Source organism: Folsomia candida, unplaced genomic scaffold (genome assembly GCF_002217175.1).
Source record: "Folsomia candida strain VU population unplaced genomic scaffold, ASM221717v1 Fcan01_Sc001, whole genome shotgun sequence".
Classification (NCBI taxonomy): domain Eukaryota; kingdom Metazoa; phylum Arthropoda; class Collembola; order Entomobryomorpha; family Isotomidae; genus Folsomia; species Folsomia candida.
This window is the reverse complement of record NW_019091193.1, coordinates 981213-999353: the sequence shown is the minus strand read 5'-3', so window position 1 is coordinate 999353 and position 18141 is coordinate 981213. Positions and strand designations below refer to the sequence as shown.

Below are 18141 nucleotides of genomic sequence, written 5' to 3'. Positions count from 1 at the left end.
AGTTCATACATACTATAGTATGTACATACTATAGTATGTACCGGTAAAAAATTCTAATTTTTTAGACCATCCCTTTGCCTGTTATCTTATTTTATGCCGTGATTTTATTTGCCGATTTTTACTATAATAGTATTACAATTCCACTATAGTGGATTGTTCATATACAAGCTCATATACAAGCTCAAAAAGGTACGGGGAATCGTCACCCAATAATTATTTGTATATGTATATGTACAAATAATTGATTGAGAAAATTATTAATTAAGCGAATGCTTACAAACATATCTGTAAATACATACCTATGTGATAAAGCTCTTGACCAAAAAATAAGACGAATAATAAAAATAATTATCACTATAAGTAGTTTCTTCTCATATGTATTACTCGTACCAATTGCATCATATACATACTTCTACTCCACGTACATATGTATGTATTTTTCTATGCATTAGTAAATATTTACATACCTAGGTACATATGTACTACACATACATATATATATGCATCCCAAACAGTGTAACGTTCCAGGAGGGCGTGGGTGTCGTCTTCTTTTATTCGGATAATAGCATCATCAGGAGTGGATTCGACTTCTAATATGAATAGCGTATTAAATAAGATTGAATATATTGTTACCTAAAATCTTGGTGTGCAGGGAACATGAAAATTATATTTAGTTGTGGTTAATAAATTCAAAATTTTAATGCATCATTACATACCAAATTCTGCTTTATTTATCTAACGATTCTTTAACTCGTTTATCTACTTTCGAGCATTTTATGTACCTTCAGTTGTATGCGCATAATCTGGAATGTGCACATTTAGTGTATACATTTACAAGTTTTTTATGCTTATGCTTTATAAGAATTTTATAACTAAACATGTATAAATAGATACTCTAGGAATGTTTGCATGTTATGAATCAGATTTTAAATCGCGATCTTATTAGCAGATTTTGTTTATTATATTTAGCTTTGCACGTAAGTAAATCCACATGAAGCTTTAAATATTTAAGTTTGCAAGTTTACAATTATATTTACACCGAACTAGCATTGTTAATACGTAATCAGCATATGTCATGTGCATAAATATTATTCATAAATAGCCGACACTAACAATACCACCGTGGAAATAATTGCAAAACAAATTGATCCTGTTAAACAAACTTTCTCCACCACCACGGCAGCAAACATCCATTCCTTTTCCGACCTCGTAATCTCACAGCCTTTGAATTCTCTCTTAAAATGTCTACAATTTACACATTCTTCAATTCCATTAGTTATTTCAAGCTGTTTTTCCTCTTCAATAGTCCTCTTAATTTCTTCCTTCATATTCAAACCTGGTTGCTCCATCCCGAGTAGAAATGGGAGCCATTTAAGTAAAACTTTCCTACCTCGTTTACCCATCCGTTTAACGAGGCCAGGGTGGCATTTCAACTTTAAGTTGACCACAATCGTGCTCACGACGGACGAGGCGATGGCGAACATGACACAATTAAAGTAAGTTCCGAGTAATGGAACTCCATCCGAGTTGGCAGGCATCGTTCCAGCAATCACGTTAATAAAGACGATTAAGGAGAATAGCACGGTCACGCCGAGGGATAGTTTCTCGCCAGAATCGGGTGGCAGAGTGAAGCCAAGAATGGCTAGGAATCCTGAAATAAATCGAGTAAGTAAAATTAATTTACGAACGTAATTTAATTTATTTTTTTAAATTTTATCCAATTAATTAAATGAGTTTGATTAATAAGTAGAGTCAAAAATTAATTTTAATTAATTTCTAGGATTTCTCAGTCTCATGTATTAAGCATGGCTTGGGAGACGATTAATGAATGAAATTATTCAGTCATTCCTTGTAGAAATGCAACGAATAAACATTTATTCAAAATTCATGCATTCAAAAAATAAAAAAAATATTCAATCATTATGCATGAATTAATTGAATAATGAATGAATAATTTATTCGTTCTCTATTAATTAAACGAATGTGAACAATTATGTTGGAATACAGAATTTAGTGCATTTTGCAAAATTTAACCCAACCTCTCACTCACCAATCAACGCCGCTGGTACGACCAGGTTAAAACAATGATACAAAACCTGTCTCTTGATCTTAATCGTAAAAACGATTGTTATATAAGCTTCCTCACAACACCCGTAAAACTTCTCCATCCTTCTTCCCGTAAATTCCACCAGTTTCCACTCCCCATTCGTCACATATTCTGACAAGTCGAACGCCAGTCCGGTCACATTGACCAAATTAAAGTCAATCTCTTGCCCAGAATATGACCAGCTCCCGAACTGAATATTGCAACTCTGGCTGTCAAACGGGAACCAAGTCACGTCCATTTTGCACGTGGATTTTATGATCATCGGTGGCACGAAGATAACCCGACCGTCATGTGAGACCAGGGCGTTTAACTGTTTTCGGCGATGTATCGACTGGAATATCTCCTCATCCGCGGTGTTATACAGGAAAATGTCGGGCGACCAGATTTTGGTCAAAGGGATCCGAATTCCGGTAATGTTCCCATACTCGGAAACATTCCAGACGAGGCCGGAATCCGTCCAGAACGTTCGAAACCAAACGTTTGTCGTGAGAATTTGCTGTTTTTCGTCTACTTCCAGAATCTGCAGGAGGGCAAGACCGATTTCGACGTGGAGCGGGGTCGCATGCGTGGCGACGGGTCGGGTCAGTTTGTCGTAGGAGGGGGATAGGATGGATTTTATTATGCGGCTCTCATCCGGCGAGGCGGAAGTGGGAGAAAGTTTTAAGATGAAGAAAAATGTGACGACTAAAAATTGCAGGTTATTCATGGCGCAGTGGTATTACAAAATATGTAGAACTTTCACCGTCAATAAACTAGCAAAATATGTAACTTTTTGAACGTGTTATATTCTATGGATTTAAATTTAGGAAGCGATCCGTTATTATATACGTTCTTTGTGAGTATCGATATTGATTGGTTGTAAAATACATACACTTAGAGATGCTCAATTTCGTCACTTTGTTACATGTATGCTTTCACTTCTAGTATGTACACATATGTAGAATTTAGACATGTACATATGTACGTACTTGCACAAATTTCCTTCCATATGGATTCAAGCCAACAAATTTGATCCAAGCCACCGCAAGGAGCAAGGTTTCCGGCAATTACATACATGCATGTCTTTTACGGATCAGTCGTAAATTACATAATATGGAACACAGATAGGTGATGAAATTGTACACACAACGTGCAATATTCCTGTGTACGCTATACTTCACAGGAAATTGGATAGTTTCATGGTTGCATGATCGTGTCAGTGAAACTGCGGGATACATCACTTTATTGTGTTTGTACGATGCTTGTTTGCTGTGGAGTGGGCATAAGTGCCATGGACAAGTGATGGATCAAACTAATACGGCTTTTCTTAGCTTGACTTTCTCCCAGCCGTACTGTGCCTCCTGTTCTGAGAATAATGTTGCTTATATACATACACAGGGTTCGGAAACCCGCAAAAGTAAACAAACCCACATTAAAAATTGCTGTTTCTGCGATACTTGATGCACACAACGTCTCACCCTAACCGGTGAATGAGAGGTTGCGTACCCTGTAATATGCATATGCAAAATATGATGCACCTATGCGCATATGGAAATATATGTACATTGTACATATGACCATCTGCTGTTTAGTCTTGGCATCATAAGTAAGTTATGCCGTGACGCTTATTTTTCTTAAGTGAAGGAAAAGTGAGCATATCGCGATCATACTAACAGATCACCATGGTTACATCGAAGCCTAACTATTAGCCAGTGAAATTTCGCCCAAACCATTTGTTGCATGGGAAACATGTTCAAGTAAAATAGTTTTAGAAAATTCGATTTGACAGATATTCATTAATTTATTTTTTCATAATGATAATTTATGCATATACTATTAGTAAATTAATAAAAACTAATTTCCAAGTTCATCAATATGAGATTATTATTATGGTAAACATATCTCTACTCCTTATCAAACTAAATTAGTATATACATATGTAACTACTCTCCAGTCACACACAGTTTAAATTTTGCAAAAATTGAGAACTACGCCACTACCAGCCTCAAATTCTCGTAGTCTAATTTAAGGAAATTTGGACGGACGGCGCCCGAGTTTCTCACAATTTCTGTAAAAGTTCAACCCTGTGTGAATGGAGAGTAGCAGTAAAACTCACGTTACTATGTTTACCATTCCATTTACGATCTCGTTGCCGACTTGACGATCTCCAAAGTATTTTCACCTCCCTCCACTCCACCAATACTCCTCATCCTCACCTCCCCACCAAAAATACTAGGTGGGAGACCATGGGTAAATGTTCTTCTCCAATAACTCCATGGGCGTCCATAGGAAATTTGGTATGAATGGGTGAAACTATTTAAATCCCCATAGGAAAAATCCCATTGGAAAATCTCCCCTTTTCTCATATGGGATTTATAAAGTACTGATAAATAAGGATGAAACACATATGCACCCTCATACACAGTCATATTCAGCAGGAAATTTATTATATTCTTTAAGGAGATAAAACAAGAATTGTTTGGATTCACTTGACTAGTTAAAGCGACTAGTTTAAGCGGCGTGAGACAATTAAGTAGTGACTAATAAATATATTAAATACACAAATAAATTAAATCACGTTTTATTTATTATTTTCAAATCTAGAACAATGTTAACAATTACGAGCATTCAAATAAGTTTGGCAGTTGTACAAAATAGGTGAGAGACGTTGTTTTCACCACAAAAAATTTGGAGCTTTTTACTGATCTGATTGGTACAATTTTTCTTTCAAACTCGACGTGACGCTTAAAATAAAATGAATTTTTATAACCTCGTGTTCTTTTAACTCTGAAGCAGTCTAAATCAACAACTAAATTTTCACATTGGCAATTTAATTTACATTTGCAAGCAAGTTTGTAAAACTTCCTAACATAACCTAATTCCTTGGAATGCAAAGAAACAACATTATCGCATTTTTTCGGAAATTTCCCTTCCAAACACCCACGTTCTTTCGCTTTAAATGTGTGAAAACCAATAACCCCTTGACTAGACTCCGAGATTATATCCGCCTGAAATTGTCGTATTAGAATCTCCAATGTTACACTGTCTAACAAGGCCGTTTTTGGATTAATTATTTCAAACTCATGTCTCTCAGATTCTAAGAAGCTTTTACAATTTCGTAGTAGCATTTTCCTCACAAATCTGTCAGCAATCTGCATTTCGACAGCATTACTTCCTTTCACAAATTTGAGTAGATCGCCGTTGAAACTTTCGAATCGGTAATTCGAAAGCCCCCATAATGGGCCCCAACGTGTTACGCATGATGGCATGTGAATTAATTGATGCAAATTGTAAAAATAAAATACCTCCCCGTATAAGTCGTATCCATTTCGTACAAATAAACGTACCAGATCTTCAGCCTTTGAAATATCATCCCAAGCTATTTTACATCCTGAAAGAAGATAAATGGCTCTACTAAGCTGCGAAAAATGCGACAGAAAAACCTCTGACAAAATTCCTTTCAGTACCACTGGAAGAACATATAACCATGACCTCCATTGAGATGCCTTCCACTCTTTTCTTTTACATAAAGGTTTAAAATTCCTCTGTATTTCTCTGGGCACCCTTATGGACTCAATGATTCTGTCTATCTCGTCTAATCTATTCCCGATATAATATTCCTGATCAATCTGTTCTAGCCACCAATTCGTGATAGTGCTAACAATGCCCAAATCGACGCAGTGCATGGGATCTACTACAAACCCATCTACGAGATTAAAACCATGCAGGGTGAAAAGTGGACTGACGCATTTCTGACCTTTGACTACACCCATACGAAAATCATCGTCTGTCCTATCCTTAATAACTAAGTCGTCATTACTACCCGCAACACACGAGTCAGTGGCCTGGGGGTCAACATAAACTCGAGCACTTCCTGCTCCCTTTTTTACCTGCTTGCCAGGGTGATCACACCAAGTACATCCAAAGCAACCATTGAATTGCTTTAAGCCTTGTAATACACATCTTATAGGACAGTCGACAGGACAGATTGGAAAATGAAAAAAAGATGTGATTTCCGTGCCGGTCATGGTTTTCCAAGTAAGACCCTGAGTATAAAGCGCATTCATCTGTTCAATAATGCCCTGGAGGAATAAATCAAAATTGGGTTTTCCTTCCCCATACCAAAGTCCCCCCAAAAGATAATACTTTTTCGATAAATAATAAGGAAGCTCGTTTATCAACAAGAGGATTGGGTAAAGAGATCTGCGATTTGACGAATTGAAAATATTTACCCCATCCGAGTTAAATGACAGAGAGAAATCTGTGGAGCGTTTGACACTTTGCAAATAGGACTGACCACTTTGAATACCGACACATATCGTGGGGTCCAGAGCGCGATGAAAAAAATCTGTAAGTTCTCTTTGTACATCCTGACTATCCAAAATGCACCTTAATTGTCTCTCCATATTGAACTCGATAAAGAAGTTGCCATCCTTCCTTATGGATAATTTATCATACTCCGAATTACAAGTGGGACAGGAGTGGTTTTCAGTTAATAATATTTTACAAGAATCACAATAAAACCGAAGCTCATAGAACTCTTTTGTATTACCCAACTGCTTCCGGTATTTGTAATATGCTGAAGGGTATTGTGTAGTTTTTGGGAGGTGGAGCTTAATTAATTTCAAAATATCTTCAACTGCAGAATTGCTTAACGAGTGCTTCGATGCTAGCGTGGCAACAGCTTCCAAACTTTCACTCAGCGTAATATTACAAAGGGGATGTAGTTTTCTCACCTAAACAGAACATACACTTATTACAAGCGTAAAATTAATTTAAAATTAATATTGAAATACTAACTTCTTCGGACATCAATTCTTCATCTGATGAATCATTGTCACTTAGAAACACATCGCACCGATCACTGCAGTCTGAAATTGATGATTCGTCTAGGTTCCAGTTTTGGAGTGGTTCAGTTTGTTCGTTCTCGTCTCCTAAAAAACCGTTATACTTGGTCTTAGGGACGTTCATAAATTGAAATTTTAAGTAAGACCCCCATAATTTATTATATATGAAGTGGGGTGTACCATGTGACACAAGGGAGGGAGGGTATGAAAAATCGGCGCTTTTGCGTAACATAATTTTTGGACATTTCCTTAGACTTGATAATGAAGAGAATTTACCACACAAGGAAGACCAGTCAAAAACGAAGTCGTCAATATTGGCGTCATTGGAATGGTAATGATTTTCAACCTTGTCAGGAGGGTCGGGCGTCAATGGATTGAGAAAATCATGCAGCTGCAATGCATTAAATATGTTACTCAATAAAAACAGAAATGTTAACCAGGAAAGTAAATGTGAAAGTACCTTTCTTTTCATACTCCACCTTGACCTTTTGGATTTGAAAATATGAGACATAATTCAACGATACACACAAGATCTAAAATTGATAATATCTCAGCTGTTGCAAACTGGTAATACAAATATAATTTGCATTTCGCAACGACTGAATAAGGGCAAATTCAAAATCTGCACAATTGAGCTACTTATATATATTAGCCGCAGTAATAGCATATGTACACATATATATATATGCATGTCAATGTGAGCATAGAGTTTGATCCTGCTGCATACATACACAACGTCAGAGTGTCCATTGCAATATTACACGCCTCGATAAACATTTGGCATGTAAAATGTTATGACGAGTGTTGTTGAGCGTGTTTGAACGAGCTGAGCCACTCAGAGCATCGAGAGGGAAAATTAACTTTTGCCATCCCTCTCAGTTTGCGGTTCATTTTCTTACATTTGTCCAGTTTTGAATCACATTTGTATTTAATTTCAAATATTTTTTATCGTTTCCGTTTTCAATTTAACTTTGTCGTTTACTAAGTGGCAATGTCCCAAGAGAAAGTAAAGGCAAAACGGTGGGTGTGTGTCGATTGGGGTGGCTTAGTCTATAGTGCGGTCAAAATAAAATGTCTTGTTAAGGGATAGGGGAAGTCTGGTGGGGAGTTGCAAGGATTTGAAGTTAGTGTCCTCGACAATGGAGTGGAGCATTTTGGCACCGTCGTCGGATATGGTTAGCACGCATTAATACTATATGTATACAGTCTAACTTGATGATTAACAAATATATTACGAGTATTTTTTCTTGCTGCTTTTAGGAACCAGTACGGAAATGAAAGAAATGGTTAAAGATAAGGCGGAAGAGGCTGCTAATTTGTCTATGCAAGATGTTATGGAGGTCGTCAACGAATTGCATCTAGATCCTGCCACAGCAATAATCCAGGTTCCATCCTCCCATGAACAAAATGAAGCAAAAAATAAGGTCAAGAGAAAGCATCGCGTGATTCGCGTGGCAGATGACTTTACAGTATGTCGCAGTAATTTGTACATTAAATTTTATGCCCAAAATGTTGCCAAAATTTTTGATGAAAAGTGTATTATTTTTGTTCCTAATTTCAGGTATCTAGCCCCAGTCGTAATGCTAAGAAGGGTAAATTCGTGGAGCAAGCGACCACTGGAAGCAATAGTATTGCAACGCGGCCGCTGGTAATTATTATATATCACCAATTAATCCACAGGAATACTGAAATTTGTATCGTAATTAATGTTGTGCCTTCCAGTTAATCCTTAATACGGCCAGTGAGGATCAGGGAACGAATTCGCCAGATGAAGTTTTGATTGGTGACCCTGAAGACCATAACGCAGAACCGAATGGTACAAACGAAGAGCGTGACCGTGGAGCTGACAACCTAGATGGACGTGAAGAATCATCAGATCATGCCGTTTCGCAATTTATTATCGAAAGGAACGAAAAGGCAGAGTTGCTTCGTAAAATTGACAGCTTAACGAAGGAAAATAAGGCATTAAAAAGTTAGTCTTCTCGAATGATCCTGCAGTTCTGGTATTTAACCGGCCAATTCATTTTTACTAGGAGCCCAGGGAAGACTGGTAAGGGCGGAGGCACACCGTCGAACTGACCATAGCGACCTGGAAGATTTAGGATATGGGGTGAAAGTGAGCAAGGTGTTCCTAAATATTCAACGCGTAAAGTATTTGGAAAACTACATGAAGTACCTTCGTGCTATTTTTTTTGAAAGTGGACTATTTACAATGCAAGAAATTTGCGACAGTTCCATTACTGGAGCTCCAAATCGATTCGTGGAGGTCGCACGGCCAGCTCTAAGCCCGATAAAACTCAACGCAATTAAACGTAGGTGGTTTTACTTAAGCTATCTAAATTTTGGTTTTGATTTACCTTATTTCATTTTTATTTTTAGAACATGTGATGGCTGAGTACAACATAAAGGTTGGAGATATCCGCTACGAAAAACTACTAATGAGGATGAAAAACTTAACTGGAGATGCCAGGAAGAGGATGAAACGAATGAATGCGCGTAATAATGTTTCCCAAATCGAGGACAGAAATGAGGGTCACATGGATAACTAACTGACTTATGTATTGCAATAATACTGATTTTGGTATTTATTTTGTTTTAAACTGCTCATTTACTGTTATTACCAGGCAGAGTATCTATGTGACTCTACCGCATGGTAATTTATTTATTATCGAGTGGTAGAAAATTAGTTAACTACTGGTAATATTTTCAAATTTCGGGACCGGGGTTATTACCCATTTGGTAACAAAATGTCTACCACTCAATAATAAATAAATTACCATGCGATAGAGTCACATAGATACTCCGCCTGGTAATAACTTAGGAGGGGAGCTTGCGAGGTTGATAATAACAGATCCTGATGCCCTTTGGATATGTGGTAGGGTCCTATGAGTGTACTAAAACCCTGAAGTGGTTTGACTCCATAGCCACATTTGCGCCCGCCACACCCACTCAAAATGCCCAAAAAACGCTTTCACTCCAGGTTTCACTCATTCAAATCCACGCCAAAAATCCAATTTTACTCGGATTTTGAAATTTCTTTCACCATTACACTCCCAGATAGTTGCTTTCTTCAATCCAATGTCAAACTCAATTTTGATGATGATTATTTCGCAGGCATAATTTGCGTTGTGGATTACTACAACAATGCTCATTCAGAATTTTAAATTTTAAAAATACTAATAATTTCGAAAATATTGAGTTTGATATCGAATTGAAGAAAGCAACTATCTGGGAGTGTAATGGTGAAAGAAATTTCAAAATCCGAGCAAAATTGGATTTTTGGCGTGGATTTGAGTGAGTGAAAACCGGAGTGAAAGCGGTTTTTGAGCATTTTTGAGTGGGTGTGGCGGGCGCAAATGTGGCCATGGAGTCAAACCACTTCAGGGTTTTAGTACACTCATAGGACCCTACCACATATCCAAAGGGCATCAGGATCTGTTATTATCAACCTCGCAAGCTCCCCTCCTTAGTTACCAGGTTTCTGAGAGTGTACAAATTAGTGTGATATTTAGATCTGTGAATAAATATATACGTACATTCCTGACGCACAAATTTGCGTGATGCCTAGCTGTCTAAAATATCTTTCCACCTGTCTCCATGTAGACTCAATTCCTTGATAATGTGATGGAAAGTATGCACCTCTATTAGACGTTTTGCCCCTTTGGACTCGGAGCTCGAAATATTCCGAGAAGGCAGATGAGGAAAATTAAATAATTAAGCAAAGTAGACACAGTTTCGATTTCATTGCAATCTTGTTTTGTTCAAATTTTCAGGTTCAAAAATTCTTATTAAAAATGTGCAAGCGTTATTGGAATTGTGAATCACACTTTATTATATACTGGTAGGAACGTGCTTACTGACAATTTTTCGTTGCCTGATCGATTAACATTTTTCTTTTCTGAGAATTCATACAATTAATGCCTACATTTATATAATATACATTGAGCTGTCAATCTTGCGCAGGACAGTGGAGGAATTCAAGTGCGTCTTAGCAAAGGTATGTGATTACGTAAAGGCTAGCCTAGGAATAAATATATATGGAAATTAGAGCTGTCCATGCAATTAAGCTTCAGAAATAATGCTGAATAACTAAATATATAAATATGTTCGTATGTATGTACGAAGGTGGGCCAATAATGACTTTAAAAATCCTAGTTCAGGTAAGGTGATCATTATAACACATTTTATTTTTCAATATACTTACTTTGGTTCCGACCATTTTCAATTAGTGGGAATTCAAACATCACATTTACATGTACTACATGTACTACATATTTGAAAAAAAATATTCCAATTCAACTTAAACAAGGTGATCAACACACTTTCAAACCTTGGCGATTTGTACCATCGGCATGAAAGCGCGATTAAACAAGATGGGACAATGAAGGCTGTCGCAACTCGTGTCTCAGGTTTTCTTAAGACCAAATAGTAGTCTCATATCTCATCCCATCTCATGCTGCTTATGAGTGTCGTATCATCTAATGTAGGGCATCCAAAATCGGTTTTTCCGATTTTGTAAAACCGGTTATAAACCGGTTTTCGATTTACCCGAAAACCGGTTTTATAATTTTCCAGAAAAACGGTTTTGTAAAAAACCGGTTTTATCTCACTCGAAACCCGGTTTTCGATTTTTGATAAAAATTGTTTTAGAACCACTAAATATTTGTCATTTCTTGTTTTTCGTCCAAATTAATGCCCTAAGTGTGATCAACTTTAAGTTTTACCACTTTATATTTATCAAATTTTTTAAATTTTGTAGAAAACCGGTTTAAAACCGGTTTTGGAGAAAATCGAAAACCGGTTTTGCGAAAATTTGAAAAACCGGAAAAATCGAAAACCGGTTTTACGAAAGTTTGGCAAAATCGGAAAAATCGAAAACCGGTTTTTCAAAATTTTCCGATTCTGGATGCCCTAATCTAATGGGAAAAAATAAGTATGTAAGGGCATCAGAGATCCATGATTAATGAATGTTTTTGTGGGATTAAGGATTAAGGATTAATGTTATTCCGGGATTGGAATTAAGGATTACGCATTAATTCACAACATATTATTAATATGTTGTATGTATTATGAATTGCGATACGAATATGTAAGTATTTCAAGTTAGTCAGGATGATTATTTTTGAAAATATTTTTTATTTAATTTCTGGGGATAGTCCAATCTAAAAATAATTTGGTTTGACTAAAACAAGTTGTGTTGATCACTCAAATTAAAGTCCAAGAGCAGCAGCAACATCGATACGTCCGTAGCCTGAAATTCACAAAATACATATTTTCAATATCAACATCAACGTCTTAATGGGACATTATTCGATCTTCACTTCAATTGCAGCAAACTTACCGAAGGCATGATTTGGGAAATCTCCACCTTCCGGAAGTCCACAATTCCTGTCAGCATTGGACAAGGTGGGGTGGGCTGGCGTGGTGGTGAGGGCAGTGAAGATCTGGTCATATCCCCAGCTTGGGTTGGCAGACATGAGAAGAGCGATGGCTCCAGCGGTGTGGGGGGTGGCCTGTAATGACGAAATTATTAAAAAATGAGTCAATCTCTCATAAACTAAAGTATTCAGTGCAACGTACCATTGAACTTCCGGACATCGTGACGTAATTGTTAGCTCCAGTTCCGCACGACACGATGTTTCCTGGTGCGGAGACTTCTGGTTTGAGTTCTCCTCGTGCGTTGGGTCCTCGGGCGGAGAAGGTAGCCATGGCGTCGGTGTCGGTGGTGGCTCCGACGGAGATAAGGTTGGGTTGATCTCCGGGGGACCCGACCGACCTGCAGGAGGATCCTGAGCCTCCGATCGCGAAAACTGGGATGATCCCAGCCGATCGCCAGGCAGAGACAACAGTGTTGTACCATGTAGCCCCAGAACCACCACCCCACGAGTTGGAGACGATGTTTGGTCTCGGGTTGGCGGTCAGGACCCATTGGCCGCAGTTGATCAGGTTAGCTTCTGTTCCGGATCCTTGGTGGTTAAGCCCACGGCATGCGACCCATTGCACCATAGGCCAGGAGCTGCGGCGGTAGGACAAAGGAAAGGGTAACGACTTCTTCGCCAATTCCTCAACCAAAAGATTGTGCTGAAAATCTAGATTATTTTTAATATAACAACTGTGTCATTTCGTCTGCCCCCCTTCGAGATATTTGAGTTCAAAGTTTTTACACTTTTTCGAAGGCGAGCTAAAAAAAGTTCACAATGCCCCAAGTCATATGGTGGCAGCTGGAATAATATTTCTTAGGCTCGCCTTGGAAAAAGTGTAAAAACTTTGAACTCAAATACCTCAAAGGGAGGCAGACGAAATGACATAGTTGTTATATTAAAAATAATCTAGATTTTCTACACAATCTTTTGGTAGAGGAATTGGCGAAGAAGTCACTACCCCCACTTTCCTTTGTCCTACCGCCGCAGCTCCTGGCCTATGGTGCATTGGGCAGCAGGGGCAACACCAACACCGTTGGCACGTCCAACCACGGTTCCCGTCAAGTGAGATCCGTGTCCTTGTTGGTCAGTTGGCTCAACCGTGTTGTAGTACGGGTCGCTCCAAGCACCACTGTACGCGTCAGCGAGCGCAACATGACCAAGATTAACTCCGGTATCGATGATGCAAACAACGACGCCTTCACCTGGAGTGCGCGCCCAAGCTTCGGGTGCCCTGATCTTGGCAACGCCCCATTGCAGGTTCTGAGTAGCGTTCTGGGCAAACTCAACGACGACGGATGGAGTCATTTGGACGGTGACTTCCTTACGGAGGGTGAATTCTCCGGGGGTGGCAGCCAAGGTGGCGAGAGTCTCGGGGGTCAAACCCTTGACGAGGATGATGTTGGATCCCCAGTAGGTCTGGGTCTCGAGGCCGAGGGAGGAAGCGACTTGGACGAAGGGGGCCTGAGCAGCGGAAGTGAGTCCTTGCAGCGTGGCGACGAGGGCGGACACCTTGGCATCACCGGAGAGGGACGAGAGCGATCGGCTCGCTTCGACTTGTTTCATGATCTGGGGAAGTTCAAGGATCGCCTCGGTGGCGCCTTGTTGGATGGCGAGGTTAAGGGCGGGATGGACCGTGCCGGCGGCAACGACTGCAAAGGTAGCAGCGAGAACGAGAAGCAACTTCATGGTGGAGCTGAGGAGTGGAGGGATATTTTATTGGATTGCTGTTTCTGGAGCAGTGTGAACAAATGGGAAATCTGGAGCGCTTTTATATTCAGAGAGATCAGCACGATGAGATAAAGATTAATTTGTATATGTTGATGGATTACATCGGTATCAGAGGACATTTTAACTTGAAGTATTTATTGTTACAAGCTTTCGATATTCATACAGAATTTCTTCATCAGGCAAAAATATATTGATAAACTAAAATTCATGTCCATATACGTTTCTTCCTTCAAGTCTAATTTGGTTTGATATCACATAATTACATGGTTAGTTGGTTACATTTATAAAATTTTTATGTGGGCTTTGAGAACTATTGTGTGAAGGTTAAAAAGTTGGTTAGTGTACTTGACCAGATCGGGCTATATTTGTATATGCATGTAGGAGTAGAATAAAGGCAGGTGGTAGCAATGTTTCGATAAGCGCAGATAAGCGGTTAATCGTTGCCTGGTCGGTAGGGAAATCCCAGTTTTACATACATGCACAGTTATCAGAATTGCAATTCGTTTGGTCTACTCGATTGATCAAATCTGATAAAAGGGACACGTTAAATCCCAGACATGATTGAGTACCAAAGATTAGTCGGCATATGCATAATTATATATAATTATATATTTTTTAAAATTTGATCATTAGTAGCCATGACCCATATTTACGATAACAAATTGTTTAGGAGATGAATTATGATCATGATGTACAACACTTTTTAATTTTCTATCAAAAACTTTGCCTGACGAAGTTCACAGTTTGTGAAAGAAAGCTCGCAATAAAAATATTTCAAGAAAATGTCCTCAGATGCCGATGAAATTGCTTCAATAATAATACGAGGATGGAAACAACTATTTATAATAAATACATTTAAAAAAATAAATCTAAGGCGAGAGGCGCTATTACAAACAAGAAGCAAGCCCTCCCACCAACACCCCCGTCTCGCTGTGGCCCCGTTAATATTTTTATATCTGGGGGGTGTAACCGCAATTTTATTTTTTGTAATTCTTTCCTGCATCATACCCAACAATTTAGAAAACCACGGGGTATGTATGCCAACATTGATGCATGCTATTTTCGTGATAGTGTCATAAAATTGCCGCACAAATGTCGGAAATGGAACTATTATTTAGCTCGTTTACCAGAGCAGCTATTCCGAAATTCTGAAATTTCTGAACGTAGATTTGGCATGTATTTAACCGCACGATTGCATACGTTAAAGTAGTTGGTTTTGAGAAATAAACAGTTTTTCTGTTTTTGAGTTTTTTTCAGTTTTTTTTCAGTTTTTGAACGACGGTTGATGAACAGAGTCCGGGTATGTGTACATTTATTCCAAGCCTTTTCAACAACAATACTGATTTATTTGGAACTTTTGGATCTTGGTTCTGGTATAGATTTTCTTTAATCAAATTTAAAAAAATGTTTTACACATATTTTGTCGATTTGATTAAACATTTTGTATAAATGTTTCGAGGTTTTTAATAATTTATCCGGACTCTGTTGATTAACTACATATTTAAATTGAAATTAATGCAAGAACTGCATCCGATAGGGTTTAGAAGTGCAATGCAATATAAAACTGTAATATTGATCAATTTAAATGCAGTTTACATTAGTAGTTAAAACTTTGAATCATAAATTGCGGTTACATATAAAAATATTAATGGGGCCACGGCGAGACGGGGTGTTGGTGGGAGGGCTTGTTTCTTGTTTGTAATAGCGCCTCTCGCCTTAGTTTTATTTTTTTAAATGTATTTATTTTGGGGTTTTTAAGTGAACATTTTTTTAACTCCGTCATTAAAAACCTACAGTGCAGACTTGCTATAGCCCGAGTCAGGAAAATGTTGGGATTATCACCCAATACGACTTTTTGCACGAAATTTTATTATAAATGCACATCAATATTTTTAAAATAAATACTAGTGGTTCTAATTTAAATTCACATTCTTACATTAGTAGCAATTGGGAGTATATGTAACTAATTGCGGTTCGATTAACGACGACTAAAATTAAATCAAATCCGTATGGGTCACCCGGTTCCTCCAAATGAAATTTTTTCCGATTTTAATTCATATTGTTCCATTACGAACCATTACAAATTTCTCTGCCAAATTTCAGCTCGATTGGAGGATTTTGAAAAATCGGTATGGGGCGCTTCACAGGGTCGCTCCAAATGAAAATGTTTTAAATTTCAATTCATATTCTTTCATTACTGAGGGTTAGGCGAGATTACAGAACGTGTCGAAAATTATTAATTTTTGGCCGAAATATCCATCGCTGGATATTTTAAATGATCTCATCGTATTCCTCATCCTTTTTTCATGAGGAATGAAGTCATCATTCTCAAAAAGCCGGGCTTTTAAAGCCGGCAGCAGATTTTCTTTGAACCACTGTTCATCTAAAAGTTTGCAAAATACATAAAAAAAATTTTATGGCCATTTGAAAAAAGTGTCGATCTGAAGTTTCAAATCAAAATTAAAGCACTGACGGGGCATAACCAGACGTAAGTAGTTTATCTTTATGCAAAATAATTTAAATTCCGAATATTAAAAAAAGAATGGCTGCGAACTGGGTGGTAATCCGAGCGTTGTCAGAGAAAAAGTTTCGCGTCGACCTCATATCTTCTGATCCTCGCTGAAGTTGTGCATATCTTGATGATTAATTCAGTTCAGTGTACGCCCAAGGACCTGACACTTCGTGGCCAGTTGATTTTGAATTAATAAAAAAATTATTGCCTTCTCCACATCAATTTTTCTCACGTGCGTCGGGTTGCTTACAGTCCGGGGAGCATACGTTCGACGGATGTGGCATCATCAAATTTCTTGCCTGGTTCCTTTTTTCAACTGAATCCTTTATATTAGGCATTGGGCCATTAGAAATGACAGTTTTTTCATCATGGAGTTTGTTTAGTATTTTTTTGTACGTCATTATTGCTTGGCAAACTGTTTTATCAGCATGGAGCTCTGTGGGGTCAATTTCTGGACCCGTTTTCAAACTTTCGAAATTGAGCTTTCGGGTCACGGCGCAGCTTGAACCAAGCTTCGAGAAAAGTTTCGAATATTTGGAATTAGCGCAATTGTTTAATTTATATCGGCAAATTGCTACACGTTCTGTAATCTCGCCTAACCCTCTGTATAACCCATTATCAAGCTCCATGTCAAATTTCGGCTTTCTAGCACAATTTTTAAATTTTGATGTATAATATGCACGCCACCCACTTATGTGGCCCCCACCAGTCCAAATCTTGGTCTCATCTTCGAACTTGGTCGTTGCTTTGCAAAGGCACATGTTTGCACCAAATTTCGGTTATATAAGCCCTGTCTCGGGCCATCATTTACACATATATATAAAGAATTTCTTTGCTAAGGTTGCTATGGATGTTAACTAAATTTTAAAATTTTAAAACCTCCATAACTTCGTCATTGTTGATCCGATCTGCATGAACCAAAAGAATGATCTTAATATTTTTTGAAGCTCTTTCGATTTTCCTTTGCCGATTTTTCACTTTCAGCGGAATGTTTTGAGATACAGAAAAAAAAGTCACTAAAATAAGAAACATACCATGAAGGTGTGAACCGATTAAGCCCAGAGATCTATAATCAATACTACAAAGAATTTACTACCCATCAGTCGAAACCGCATGTATCTACGACTAATGGTTCTCTCACAATCCTGTCTGACTGTTTTGAGGTGGGCACTTAACTGTATACTATGGCTTCGCCGTAACCATGCACGTATTTTTTTGGGTGCATGGTTACGTTTGGGGTCTCGCCTTAGAAAAATACATAATGATATAATTATTTATAGAATTAAATATTTACTATTTACGCATTACGGGTTTTCCGATCATAAGTTGATTCTGTAATACGGGATGATCTTCTTGTTTATGTAGTTATATGACTATCGAACTTCTATTGTGAATATGTATATGACGGTGTCCATACCAAACCTTGAAGCCCTGGCAGCTGGATTTTTTATTTTTGAATTTCCATCAAAAATAGGTCACAGACCATGAAATTAGTGTAACAGAAGGCAAATATTGAAAAAAAGTTGCTACAACCCTCCGTAATGA

At 38.0% G+C, this 18141-nt stretch overlaps 2 protein-coding genes across 4 annotated transcripts; both read right to left on the bottom strand.

Moving 5' to 3' along the window:
• Positions 1-945: 945 nt before the first annotated feature.
• LOC110842179 (neuronal acetylcholine receptor subunit alpha-7) lies at positions 946-2813 on the bottom strand. The gene is made up of 2 exons (XM_035846106.1): positions 2051-2813; positions 946-1651 (listed from the first exon to the last, which is right to left on the bottom strand). Exons 1-2 carry the CDS (start codon positions 2811-2813, stop codon positions 1089-1091), a joined length of 1326 nt encoding a protein of 441 aa, XP_035701999.1. The 3' UTR covers positions 946-1088.
• Positions 2814-12049: 9236 nt separating this feature from the next.
• Positions 12050-14251, bottom strand: LOC110842177 (bacillopeptidase F-like). 3 transcript variants are annotated; one of them, XR_004836084.1, is made up of 4 exons: positions 13315-14251; positions 12514-12949; positions 12275-12446; positions 12050-12184 (listed from the first exon to the last, which is right to left on the bottom strand). XR_004836084.1 is itself a non-coding variant. In XM_035856926.1 (4 exons), the coding sequence occupies exons 2-4, from the start codon at positions 12937-12939 to the stop codon at positions 12144-12146; spliced, it is 639 nt and encodes a 212-aa protein (XP_035712819.1). In that variant the 5' UTR covers positions 12940-12949; positions 13315-14182; the 3' UTR covers positions 12050-12143. The 3 variants fall into 3 exon arrangements, 2 of the variants coding, with proteins under 2 accessions (XP_035712819.1, XP_021943582.1); XM_035856926.1 differs by having other exon boundaries at positions 13315-14182; XM_022087890.2 differs by lacking the exon at positions 13315-14251 and having other exon boundaries at positions 12514-13043.
• Positions 14252-18141: the final 3890 nt, after the last annotated feature.

What these genes read in the sequence shown, in the direction of transcription:
- LOC110842179 (XM_035846106.1), bottom strand. Translation starts at nt 2,813, where the DNA reads ATGAATAACCTGCAATTTTTAGTCGTCACATTTTTCTTCATCTTAAAA. An exon ending in CGTACCAGCGGCGTTGATTG is followed by an intron (nt 1,652 to 2,050) that starts GTGAGTGAGAGG and finishes GATTTATTTCAG; the next exon opens with GATTCCTAGCCATTCTTGGC.
- LOC110842177 (XM_035856926.1), bottom strand. Translation starts at nt 12,939, where the DNA reads ATGGTGCAATGGGTCGCATGCCGTGGGCTTAACCACCAAGGATCCGGA. An exon ending in CGATGTCCGGAAGTTCAATG is followed by an intron (nt 12,447 to 12,513) that starts GTACGTTGCACT and finishes TCGTCATTACAG; the next exon opens with GCCACCCCCCACACCGCTGG. An exon ending in TTTCCCAAATCATGCCTTCG is followed by an intron (nt 12,185 to 12,274) that starts GTAAGTTTGCTG and finishes TGTGAATTTCAG; the next exon opens with GCTACGGACGTATCGATGTT.